The 12,054-nt window shown below is 51.3% G+C and overlaps 1 protein-coding gene across 4 annotated transcripts in view; it reads left to right on the top strand.

Moving 5' to 3' along the window:
- The window catches only part of NRP2 (neuropilin 2), a 90,598-nt gene extending 79,412 nt beyond the window's left edge, over nucleotides 1-11,186 (top strand). For 2 of the 4 annotated variants that reach the window (XM_075511906.1, XM_075511907.1), the window contains exons 16-17: nucleotides 7,045-7,113; nucleotides 7,736-11,186. In XM_075511906.1, coding sequence (XP_075368021.1) covers nucleotides 7,045-7,113; nucleotides 7,736-8,040 — 374 coding nt within the window. In that variant the 3' untranslated portion in view covers nucleotides 8,041-11,186. The remainder of the gene's footprint in view (nucleotides 1-7,044; nucleotides 7,114-7,735) is intronic. The other 2 variants (XM_075511909.1, XM_075511908.1) reach the window with 1 other exon arrangement.
- The last annotated feature ends 868 nt before the right edge of the window (nucleotides 11,187-12,054 follow it).

The raw sequence follows: 12,054 nt of genomic DNA, 5'->3' as shown, positions 1-12,054 counted from the left end.
GTGCCGCGGCACCGAGGGTTTGCAGAGGTGTGCGTCCCCTGCCTTCCTTCCACCCAAGTCCTCCCGGCTTCTTACAGGGACCTCTGCTGCAGCATTTGTCCTTCCCAGCTTCTTCAGGTGCACCTTTCGCCCCTTTAGAGGAGTCAGCAGCATCACATTTCATGTGAAATACATTTTGCTGCCAGTTAGAGAGGTTTTTCTTTCCCTCCTGCATTTATTTTCCTTCTATCGTACTCTTTACCCTGGCATACAGCTCAGCTATGCAATGAAACTTCCTGGCTTTACTAGGAATTCAGGCTATCAACAAAAAAATAATTCAAATGTGATCCCTCGCTTTGGCTGGTCAAACACAAGCAAAGCTGAGGACCCATGCCACTTTTTTTTTTTTTTTGCCTTTTTTTTTGCTCTAATTGTACAGCAAAGCCCATACACTTGTAATTTGCATTTTGTACACTTCAGTGACTGTCCAAGCAAAATTCAAAACAAATATGCACATGCGAAAAACAGGGAGGGAGAGACTGGCTGATGGCTTCCCAATGAGGAAGAAAAAAATTCTGTTAAGTAAACAGACAAAAAGGGAGGAATCGTTCAGGGTTTAATTATTCCGTATGTGTGCCGCAGCCAGATTGACTGGAGAGTTGGGTGCTGCTCAGGCTGCAGCACATCACAGGGAAGAAAGCAGCTAAAATTAGCACGCTTTGTTTAAGAAAATAAATACAACTTAGTGTGATTTTGAGGCAGCCTCCTCTGCAGGTAACTTCAGGTGTTTAAGAGTCTACTTAAAAAAATAGGGTAAAGTTTTTGGGGTAGCAGTAGGGGCTTCATATTTCAGGGAGCGGCGTTGGGGGTGGAAGCCTGATGTCTCCTGCGTGCCACGGGGAGGGTCTGGGTGCGGTCCCCCAGTTGTATGTGGGGTGATGGTGTCGGGCTTTTTATCTCTGCAGTTGCTGTCGTGTTGTAGGGAAAGTGACTCCGTGCGGCTGGCAGGAGAGGGCCCACGGGCACTCTCTGTAAGCGACGGGGCAAAGCCGGTGGCAAACAGGGGTGTGAAAGAGGGAGCGATGGCCTGGCAAGGCAAAGGGTGCCGTGGGAAGGGCTGTGCTGTGCCTTGCCCAGGCAATGTCAGTGTGCCCGAGACGGATGATCGCTCAGGAGCAGGCTGCAAAGTGCAGTGCTCCTTCATCCGAGGCCGGACGCACGGCCGGGTCAGCCTCCTGCCTGCAAGATGACGCTTGGCGCAGGGAACCCAGGGCTGCTCTCCCCTGGCCTGTAAGGGCGAGGTTGGCTTTTTCCTGGGCAGGGACGGGTTGCAATGCCTCCGCTGGGAATGCAAGGGAATGAGGTAGAAACCGGATGATGCACGGGGCTGTGTTGGGATTTTTGCCCCTCTAGAAACCCTGTGAAAACCTGCTGACTCTATCAGGGCCGGCCCCAGCTTACCCCATGTCAGGGCAGCAGAGCTTGGCATGCAGACACCAGGCGAGGGCCCTGAGGCAAGCTTGGACAGCCTCTTGGCTTTCCGCCACAGGTCTTCCATCAATGGCTTTGGCGGCTCTTAGCAGCGATTGCAGGCGTGACTGCCAGTTTGAGGAATAGTGTCGTTAGCCATTGCCGCTGTAAAAGCAAACAGCAACAACGGGGAGGGCGATAAACATATCAGGATGCTGCAGAGCTGCCGGCTTCTCCCCCAGCTCTGAGCCCTTGCGCGGCGGCAGCGGGCTGGCAGCGCTGCCCTCGTGCCGAGGAGCTGCTTGGTTTGGGACCGGTGACCTCCGGCACGGAGCACCGAACCCAAACGGCGGCTCCTTACCCAGGTAGTCCAGCGCTAAGAGAGAGGGAGAGGAAAACCACGCTGTATAATGCCACTGTAACGCCGTATGCATGCATGCTGCCGCCGCTGTTTCCCTGGCCTTGCGCCGGTGCCGAGAGGTGCAAAAGCAGGACGCGCCGGGGAGCTGCCAGGGAAGGGGTCGGGCTGCAACAGGGGACGTGGCTGCTGCGGGGAGGGTTTGGCAGGGTCCCTGATTTGGGCAGCCGCTTTGGCCGTCTGCCTGTGTGCGGCGAGGGCAGGGTTCCACGCGTCGGAGGGCAGTGCCGGGGCTGGAAATAGCTGCCTGCTTGCACTCGCCTCCGCACCAAGTGCCCAGCCTGGCTTCACGTCTCCGAGTGCTTTCAAGCGGGGGTCTTCACCTGCCCAGCCGCGCTTCCCCATCTTCTCTGCGTATGGGAAGCCCAAGGAACACGAGAGGCTCCTGGATGCCACCCGGTTTGAAGGTGGTGCCGCGGTGTGCACCGCTGCCGGGGCAGCCCCGAGGCAATCTGAGGATAAGGTCCGGGGGTTCCCGCGCTGCGGAGGGCAGCTGGGCCAAGGGAGAGGCTGCTTGTTTGCTCTCTTTAATGCTCAGCTGTAGCCAAAGCACAGTTTTAATATGAAATTTGGCAGGGATTTAGCCCTTTTGTAAACTAAAATCGTTCTGTGTTTCTGGAGAAGTGGGGAAGAGAGAAGCGAGGTGGATTTTCGGCTGGAAATAGAGCAGTGGGGGATTCAGAGGGAGTGTTTCTGCCTGGTGCCTGTGCTGCTGCTTTGGGAAGCGCTTCCCCGCTCACCGGGGGCGGGAGGCGTTGCCCCCCCACCCCGGGGCTCCCAGCCGGAGGAGCAGCCCTGCGCCGCCGCCAAACGGAGCGGTGTCAAGGCGAGGCCACAGCGGCTGCTCTGCTATGTCAAAACAAGATGATGTGTGTTGGAGTCACGCTATTGCTGCAGAGAGAAAAGGGCTGGGAATGAGCAAAGGGAGAAAAGCGGGGATCAGAGCGGAGCTGGAGCTTTGCCTCTCTCTGCCAAGGCTGGGGAGCGGTAATTTCTGACCCCGTTTTCCTGGGCTTAGCTGGATTTAATGTGTCAGGCCCTCGTGGGCCCTGTTTGGCAGCAGAGCCGCTGTGCACCTCCGACGCTCCCCTTGCCGGGCGGGATAGCACCGGCCGAGACGGCTGTTGTGGCAGCAGGAGAGAGGAGTGAGCACGTAGGAGGGCACTTGCTGTTTTCGGGGCAGTGAGCAGCACACGTTTTTTTCCCCGCTGTGGAAAGCACCAGAGGGCAGTTGGCTACCCCTCTTTTGTACCCGGAGGCACAGCCACAGGTGTTGCTGGGGAGTGAAAGACAGTGGGTAGCAGAGCCCACAAGCGACCATCACCTGGTGCATCCCCTTTGGCCCCGGAGCCCGTGGACCCCTGGGAGAAGTGGGGAGCAGGAGCATGGGGATGGCAGGAGCGCATCCCCAGGGCACGCTCCAGGCCAGGCTCCCCTGCGCCAGAGAGGCTGCGGCAGGCGACAAGAAGGTCTGGGAATTTGATATATGTTTGATATATTGCTGCAAGTTTGAGATATTGTTTGGGAAAGGCACCTCCTGCTGAGAGGCTCGTTCTGTTCACCTAGCAAGAGCCCGAGAGACGCCGCGGCCACCATCTGCAAATGCCTGCGCGTAGAGAGATGCATGGTGATAGACAGACCTCTGCCCTGGGATGGAGGGACCCGGCAGGAGGCAGCGCTCCGTGCCCAGACTTAAACCAAAGTCAGTCTAGCAATAAACAGCAATTTTTTTCTCGATGGTGGTCATTTGCCTTGGCGGAACGTGTCTAGGCTCCAGCAACTGGGACTGGGTGTCCTCTCCAAAGCAATAGCTCTTGGCTTGGTGCAAAGGTCTCTGCCTGAGGCAGTGGTCAGGGCTGGTAAGCCCATGCAGGCAGGCTGGCACTGAGCGTGTGTGGTGACGGGAAGTACGTGCCAGTCTATATGATGCTCTGCTTTGCAGAGGTGAGCTGCCTTGGGCAGGGTTGGAGAGCTTTCCTGCAAGAGGAATGTATGTCTGTGGTCGGACGCTGGAGAACCTCATCCGCTCTTGAGCCTCCCCTGTCCACCCTGGCAAGGCGCATCAAGCACATGTCACCCCCCATTCCAGTAACCCCCTCCCTGTCCCAATCCCTCCTGCACCTGCCCCTATTTTAAAACAGATGTACATAAAAGCTCCTTAATCTCTGCAAATACTAATTCTCTCCTGCTCTCCCTCCATGTGAGTTCATATGAACGTGGTACTTAAGTTGCTCCTTGTCTTTGATTAGAATCTCATCTTTCTTTTTGCAGGTCCCATAAATTAGCCTTTTAGCTGGCAGTGCTCTCAGATCCAACAGATAACAGCCTTTTCTCGGCATCTGGCCGTTTCCAACAGCATCGCTAACATCATCTTTTGGGCGTGACCGGCTAGGTGCTCGTAGCCTCATTCAGCACACACGCTTTAAAAAGGGCCTTTCACTCAGGAGAAAGCGCTCCTCCTGTTTAAATACAGTTCCCCCTAACTTTCTTGTCTACCCTTCTCCAGTATTTTTTTTTCCTTTTAAAATGCAAAGTAAATTGCGCCTGAAAGCTGCCCTTTAAGGAAGCAGCTCTCCACAGCACGGGGCGACGCATGTTTCTCGCGTTCTGCTCGGCAGCTTGCAGGGCTTTTGTGGGGACGGCTTTCCAAGGGGGTCACTTTCCATGGCCTGCTCCACTTGCAACAGTATTGCTCAGATTTGTCACAAAGGAGCCTAACTGATGACAAATAGCAGGCTCGTTTCTGTGACGGGAAATCAGCTCCACTAGGAACTGAGCTGAGACCACCCGCTTCAATTCCCACAGACAGCCACACAGCCAGAGCTGATTTTGTTAATGACTCGAGAAACCCCAGTATGGAAAAAGAAACATCGAGTTGTATTTTTCCAGAGCCAGCGTAGAGCCCTGCGTGACAACGTACAATCTGATAGCAATGAAATGGCGTGCGGGGAGCAGAAGAATAAGGGCCTACCATGGGCCTGAGGAGGAGAGAGAATGGGCGAGGAGGAAGATATCATTTAAGCAGGACTTGGAGTCGTATTAGCATGGGGAATTGAGAAAATTGCTAGAAGAGTAAATAGATTTTGGGCTGGGCTTTTTGTATAAATGTTCTCTCTTTTCAAGTTTTCCCAGTGCTCCTTCCTTTCAGGCTGGAAGAACTGGTGTTCTTTTGAAAGTGTTGATTAACCAATACTTTGTTTTTTCCTGGCTTTTCCCTCAAGGCTACCCTGGGAAATAAAAAAGCACCAAAACGCTAGCTTGTTCTCACACAAAATTTAGAGGAGCTACAATACGGAAAGGCAAAAGATTGCCAATGGCCTTTCCCCGCACATGGGCTCCTTGGGCAGACCGTGGGCCAATTTCCACCTTTGCTCGTGTTCAAGCAACCTACAGTTTCCGTAGGGTTGTGTGGGTGACATGGATGGCAAATTTCACTGCTTGTCTTCTGACGGAAGACTAGCAAAGCAGACGTCTCCGCGTGTGAACTGCTTTGCAAGTTATTTTTCCACATGTTCAGCTCTAAACGTTTGCAAGAGGCCCTCAGGCAGTTCTCCCAGCCCTAAGATGTTGCCATCTGGGCCTGTCAGTTCTGGAAGTGTTGAGAAATCATGTGAACTCACTGCTAAAGTGAGGATTTACAGAAGATGGTGTGCACCTATGTTTCTTCAACAAGCTACCAGCAGCCTCGAGTTGGCTTAATTACCTGGCTCACTAGATGCAGAGCTCATCCTTGGGAGGGGCAAGTGTTGGGTTTGGTGTGTTTCTGTTGCCAGGTTTGCTTGAAAATTCAAAGAAATCCCTTAATCCTTTGAGTGCGGAGGGCAAAAGACAATTCTGCCCAAAGAATGGGTATTTGGGAAGGTATCATCAGTAGCAGCACGGAGGATCGCTGCAGTCAGGTGTGAGGTGGCGTTGGGGTGGCGTGGCATTCAGCAGAGCCCCCTGCTCTGGAAGTGAACCTTGAAATGTCACTGGCGGGGATTGCATGACACCATTGCCTACGATAGCAAAAAAATAGATTTGACAGCTCAGGGGGCCTTTTACAGTCCTAAATCTCTGTGCAAATAAGCACAAATACTCTTTTATAAGGTTTTGAATAATTTCTTTGCATGTGGCTTTTTAGGCACAAGTTATATTCTTTGGTTTTGGTTGGTTTTAAGTAATCTCTTAAAACCCTTCTTGCTGTTTTTGTGCAAGATGTGAAGTAGCCTCGGTTTTCAACCACAACTATTTCAAAGGTGTTCTAGTAGTCCCTGATTTTCTGCATTCCTGATCATTTCGAGGTGCCTTCTCAGTTAAGCACCCCAAGTTACAGTCAGCTTTGAAAAATCTAAGCAGATCAAAATGAAAGGGCATTTTCTTTTGGAGAAACTGCAAACATGGCGACTATACATAGAGATAATGCTAGGAAGACTGCACAGGAAAATAACTTTCTTCTGCTCAGATTACAGCATGTGCATTTGGTTACTAGTGCTTCATCTGTGCTGAACAATAAAAAGAAATGTCACCACTAAAAGGAATTTGGATCAGAGAAATGTTAACATAAATGCCTAGATATGGACACCCATTTGCCGCTCTCCCCATTTCAACCAGCTTTTGCATTAAAACATGTAATGATGATACATGACTTCCTCAAATTACTGCGAATTTATCTGAAACCCAAAGAGAAACTGGGTCATTGAAGCTCTGTGTCCAGTAAGATGCATGGGAAAAGATGAAAAGTAGAGTGTGCTAAATGGATCTAGCATTAGCGGCAAGTAATGATAGGCACTAAGATCCTATTCAAAGTTGTAAGGATAATACCCATGAGCATGTTAATAGTGAATTATGGCCATTATGCAGGCACCAATGACAATATTTTAGTGCTATTCAAGTTATCCGGTTTCTTTGCTTTTCGCTCGCTCTCTTTTCTTCTTAAAAGCTCCTCATTCGGGGGTCATGAAATGTGATGTAGTGGGCAGATCCTGTTCTTTCGAGTGTGCAAGAGTCTTCATTGACTTTGGCCAAAGGAAGAAGAGGAAGAGTTCTTCCTCCTTCCATGAGGAAGAGCCTGGCAGTAGCTCCAGTAGTTCAGCTATTGCTTTCTTCTGGGCGGTCTCACAATCCGGGGACTAGTGGCAATGATGCCTCCGAAAGGCCTCTTTAAACAAACAGTGCTTCCCATTTTGTTGTTCTAGTGAACTTCCCAAGAATGGAGGATGACTTTCCGATCTCTGAGCAAGACTTCGAAGACAACGATGATCCAGGTTGGTACTAAATGCCACAATTTATCTGGGGCAGCTTGTGTTTCAGTATCAGATGCTACAATTACTCACAAACCTCAGCTTTAATGGGGGTTAGGAGCTAGAATACGCTTGAGAACGTACACTCGAGTGGTGGCTCAGTGCCTGGGCAAAGACATTAGTTTTCTTTTCTTGTTTTCCTTTTTCAACAGCAAGCAACCTTGCAAAGTCAATATATTGTATTTGTGTTAGGACAAGTGGAACTGATCTTTCAAACATTAATTGCTGCTTGCGTGGCATTTTGACTTGTAAATGGAGAAAATTAAGTCTGGGAGCTGTGACAGATTGTTTCCATAGTTTTGAACCCAATGGCACTTGAAGGGCCAGAGTTTCAGTGGGTGTAAAATGCTAGCGTGCTATTTACATAGCCTGAGGTGCAAAAGTGAATTAGGGCGCCTTTCACCTAACTTTCTTGGTAGTTCGGTGCTTCGCATTACTTCTAGACCTGGGTTAGAGCATACTGCTGAGATATACCAGTGGGGAAGCTTATACTCTTGTAAGGCCATCACAACTCCAAGTAAGAAATGAGTAAAGGTGGGGGGAAAAAACAGTGATCCCTGGATAATAAGTGCCCATTCCACTGCAGATTACTTTGGATCGGATAGGAACGACACACTGTTCTCTACTAACTCTCCAGGAACCCCGAAGCTGGACAAAGAAAAAAGCTGGCTCTACACCCTGGATCCCATCCTGGTGACCATCATAGCAATGAGCTCCCTCGGTGTCCTCCTTGGGGCCATCTGCGCCGGTTTGCTCCTCTACTGCACGTGCTCGTACGCCGGGCTGTCCTCACGGAGCTCCACCACGCTGGAGAACTACAACTTTGAGCTGTACGACGGCATCAAGCACAAGGTCAAGATGAACCACCAGAAGTGCTGCTCAGAGGCCTGATGGGTGCCCTGGGGATCACCCTCAGTGTTGCGCCCGGTGAGGTGGGCTGGCAGGGGTTACTTTTTTTGCTGTTTTCTATGGGAACTGAATGCCATAACGGGGAACGAGGGGCGCGGGAGGAGCAAGGGGAGGCACTGCTCCTGCTGCCGGGTCCCGCCAGCGGGTCGCACTCTGCCAGGACCGAGCAGGCACTCCCGCAAACTGGACTGTGCTGGGCAAGGGGGGACCGGGACCCTTGTTTGTTGGTTCATCTTCATTTTCTGCTGATGCAAGTGGCTGGGACATGGCAAGGGAGACTGGTTTACCTTTTGGATGTGAGAAACTTGTTGATTGTTATTTCCCACCGCGTTTCTCTGGTGAGTTGCTGAGAAGGCTGAGGGATTTCTTCAGCCACCCTGTCTTTAGAAATAACACACACACATGGAGACCCTGTCCATTTTAGACCCCGTCCAGATACCTTTTTGGCTGTAGGGATTTGTGTACTTCACATTAAGTCCAGGAAGGTGCAGTTTGCAGTCCTGAAAATGGAAGCATGTTGTTACCTTCAACTTTCCTTCTCCTGGTAGGGGGGAAAGGTGGGATACTGGCTTTAGTGTTGATGGTAACAACAGCGCTTTCTGAAGTCATTAAGAAATAAACTAGAAAGGAAACCCTATGTGTAGAAGCACCTCTTTGAGAGAAGCTGAAGAGCCTTAAAGTGATTTGTGAATAAGAGCCATTTATTAAATCCAGATCTTGGATTGCAACAGCTGAGGCCTTCATCAGGAAGGCCTGTCTTTGAACCTCCCCCCCCACTTGATCTTGCCCTGTTTGGTTTTTTTCTTTTTTTTGCTATAATGAGAAAATTGCAGCAAACAAAAGATAGAGCCTGTCAGGCTCCTGGCGCTCAGGCCACGGCTTTGGGAAGGGGGCTTCACTCGGGGTTTGACTTGAGGCACAGCGCCAAGGCCTCTCCAAAGTGCCAGGGAGGGAAAATGAACAGGGAAGGAGGCTGGAGCCGTGCCCACAGCCCTGGCAGCCCAGCCGTGGCACCCACCGGCCCCCCTCGCCTTGGCGGTGCTCCCCTTCTCCCTGGAGCCGGGGGGTGCGAGCTGGCACTGTCAGCACCGATGGACCAAACGGCTGCCCTCGTATCCCCTTCGGAGCAAAGCTGCGCTGCTCCTGGCCAGCAGCAAAAACCCGAAGTTTTATTTATGAGCTGTGTTTTGGTTTACTTTGAACAAGTGCCTTAGAAGAAGTATTTTTCCTCCATCTGATGATCAGTGCTGTATCAAACAACAAGTGAGGCCTTCATCCTTCCCCAGCAAAACGCTCTTCTTCACCGCTCTCTACCAGGTAGAGCCCGGCTGAAGAAGCCTGGTCCTTCTACTTTCAAGTGGTCTGGCTACATTGTCTGGCAGCTGATACCTCTCCACTTACCACTGTGCCGTGGGAGAGGAGTGTTATGAAAACAATTTAATGGAGCAAAAGAGTTCAAATGCTGGGCCCCAAACCAATGCCTTCATTTCCAATTCAGTGCAGATGGATCGCCCCTATCAGCTTGCACATCTGTAAGCAAGAAACCTTTCCAGCACACTGGGTTTGCTTTTCCAGGGGCTCTTTGGAAATACCCGACACGTCCTGATTTTACATTTTGCCTAGCAAATAGTTTGGGTTAGGGATAGATTTTTTTCCTCACTAACCACAGAGCGCCGAAGGTGTGATGTGCTGTGAAGCTCAGTTTGCACAGCCCCTGCAAACACATCCTGCAGGAGGCCAGGTGTTCGGGGAGACGAGCAACATCTGGAGAGGAGATGAGCATGGACAGTGCCACAGCTGCTCCTCAGTGCAGCGGGAATAGGAACATTTGTCTAGTGTTTCATGAAAAGCTCCATCAGACAGTAAGTTTTTAGGGGAAAAAAAAAAAAGACTTCTCCACTGTGAGAAAGACGCATGTGTTACTGAGGAAGCAGATACCAGCAGCTGTGTCATCGAGACATCCACGGTTCATACATGCGCACGCAGAGACGCGCACACACAAAGGCCTTCACGTCTTTAATTCACACTGTGCGCCCAACAGAAATGGCAGTAAACGTATCTTAGATTCTCCTTTCAAATCACCTTATTTCTTTTGGCATTCTTCGTGGACAAATGCCCCGGGGGTGTTATTTTACTGTACAAAAGAAACAGAGGCAGTAAGAGGAAATGTACCAGACCGTTTCAAAGCTGGATTGCTGCTGCTCGATGATTTTATCCCCTTCAAATCACAGGTGAGGGGAAGGATGAATGGAAAAGGACCATACAGTAGAAAAGTCGAGTTAGGCAAACAATAGGTGAAAATATATAATTAAAAAGGTGACGTTATGGTGTCTAGTAGGCGTACAGAGAGAAGAGTTCGTATATACATATATTCCGAAATAGTGTGTTTGCACACGCACGTGAATTCTCTGTATGTGTCGTGTATGTGACTTATTCCGTGGGACTGACTCGTGTTAATATATCTCTTGATCTGGGGCAGGAGAGTACTGCTGATCTTGGCACTAACTTGGCATGGGCCCAGCGAAGCGTCCGCCCTGCGTGTCCCACTTGCCCCTTCCAGATGGGGCAGGGCCCACGCGCGTGCGCTTGCCGGGCGGGAGCAGGCCAATAATGCTGCAAAGCCGATACCTCACTTACCTCTGCTGGGTGCTTTACTGTTCTGCAGAAAACTGTGTTTGATTGTAACTTCAACAGGGAAAAAAAAAAGTCGTCTGTGCATTCAATTCATTGCATCCTCCGCTGCAAATAGGTTAGGTTTGCTGATCGCAATTCCCTCCGTGAAATTCAGAAAAGAAAAAAAAAAAGAAACTGGTGTTAATGCCGTTGCTGAAATGGGCTGTTGCCTCCACACCCTTCCCATGGCGAGGACATGTTGCTACCGGGCAGGCCGTAGTGCTGGGTGATTTCATTTGGTGTGAAGGTGCCGGGGGTGAGCATGGGAATTAACCATTCAGAAATTATATGCAGAAATGGAACTTCTCCAGGGTTTGCAGTTCAAGGTATTTGACCGTTCACTGGCTGAGCCAGGACTTATGGACTTAAAGAGCTTTTACTGTGATTCTTCGGTGTAAAAAAAAAAAAAAAAAAAAAAAAAAAAATTCAAACTGTGTTTATATGATTTGTATAAAAACCTTTTAAAATTACTATTTAATAAACATTATGGTAGAGATTATGTTTCAGTGGCTTTTTTATTTATGAAGGAGCAACAACAAGAAAACCAAACTGAGAGGGTTATGGGCAGCCAGAAACCCCCAGGGAAACTGAGTCACGGCTGGAGGCATGTGGGGCCGTGCCCACCGCCCTCCTTTGCTGCGTGCTGCCCGTCCCCCTGGGGAGGTCACCCCGGGCTGCCCGTCACCCCGAGGTGATGCGGGGCTGTAACGCAGGCCCTGCGCACACACGCGTCCCTGCTGGGACACGGCCTCTCCTCCCGCAGCCAGGCACGGCTGGAAGCTGCTCTGGCCCAAGAGCAGCACCCGAGCACAAAGCCAAGAGCGGACGCAGGTCCCTTCCTGCCACCCTGCGCCGCTGCCCAGCGCTGCCGGTGATCCCAGAGACGAGTGCGGTTTTAGGCTAAGAACAACACCATTTAGGACTAAGAGGGCTCGGTGCTGAGCGGAAAGGTGCAGTCAAGGCTTTGCAGTGCAGCCGCATAAGGCGGTGACGGCAGCCAGGGGGATGAGGGTTGGGGGGGACACTGTGGGGACAACACCCTGGCTGCACGTGGGGCTGGGGGTGACGCAGAGCGCGGCGGCGCAGGCACCACACAGGGAGCGACCTGTGCCCTCTCTGCTCCCTCCAGCCAGCCGCAGGGGCGTGCAGGGGGGCCAGGCTGTCCCAGCCTGGCCACCTCACCGGAGTGCAGTTGCCAGGTGCCAGCACGCCCCTGTCCTGGTCCCACGGCCCTGCGATGGCGGGCAGTGACCGGACCAGGACGGTCCTCTGTGGTTTGACTTCAGCCACATCCTTGGGTGTCACAAGAGGCATCCGACAGCA

The sequence above is a fragment of the Mycteria americana genome, chromosome 9 (assembly GCF_035582795.1).
Source record: "Mycteria americana isolate JAX WOST 10 ecotype Jacksonville Zoo and Gardens chromosome 9, USCA_MyAme_1.0, whole genome shotgun sequence".
Classification (NCBI taxonomy): domain Eukaryota; kingdom Metazoa; phylum Chordata; class Aves; order Ciconiiformes; family Ciconiidae; genus Mycteria; species Mycteria americana.
The sequence above is the reverse complement of the archived record's forward strand: the minus strand, read 5'-3'. Positions and strand labels throughout refer to the sequence as shown.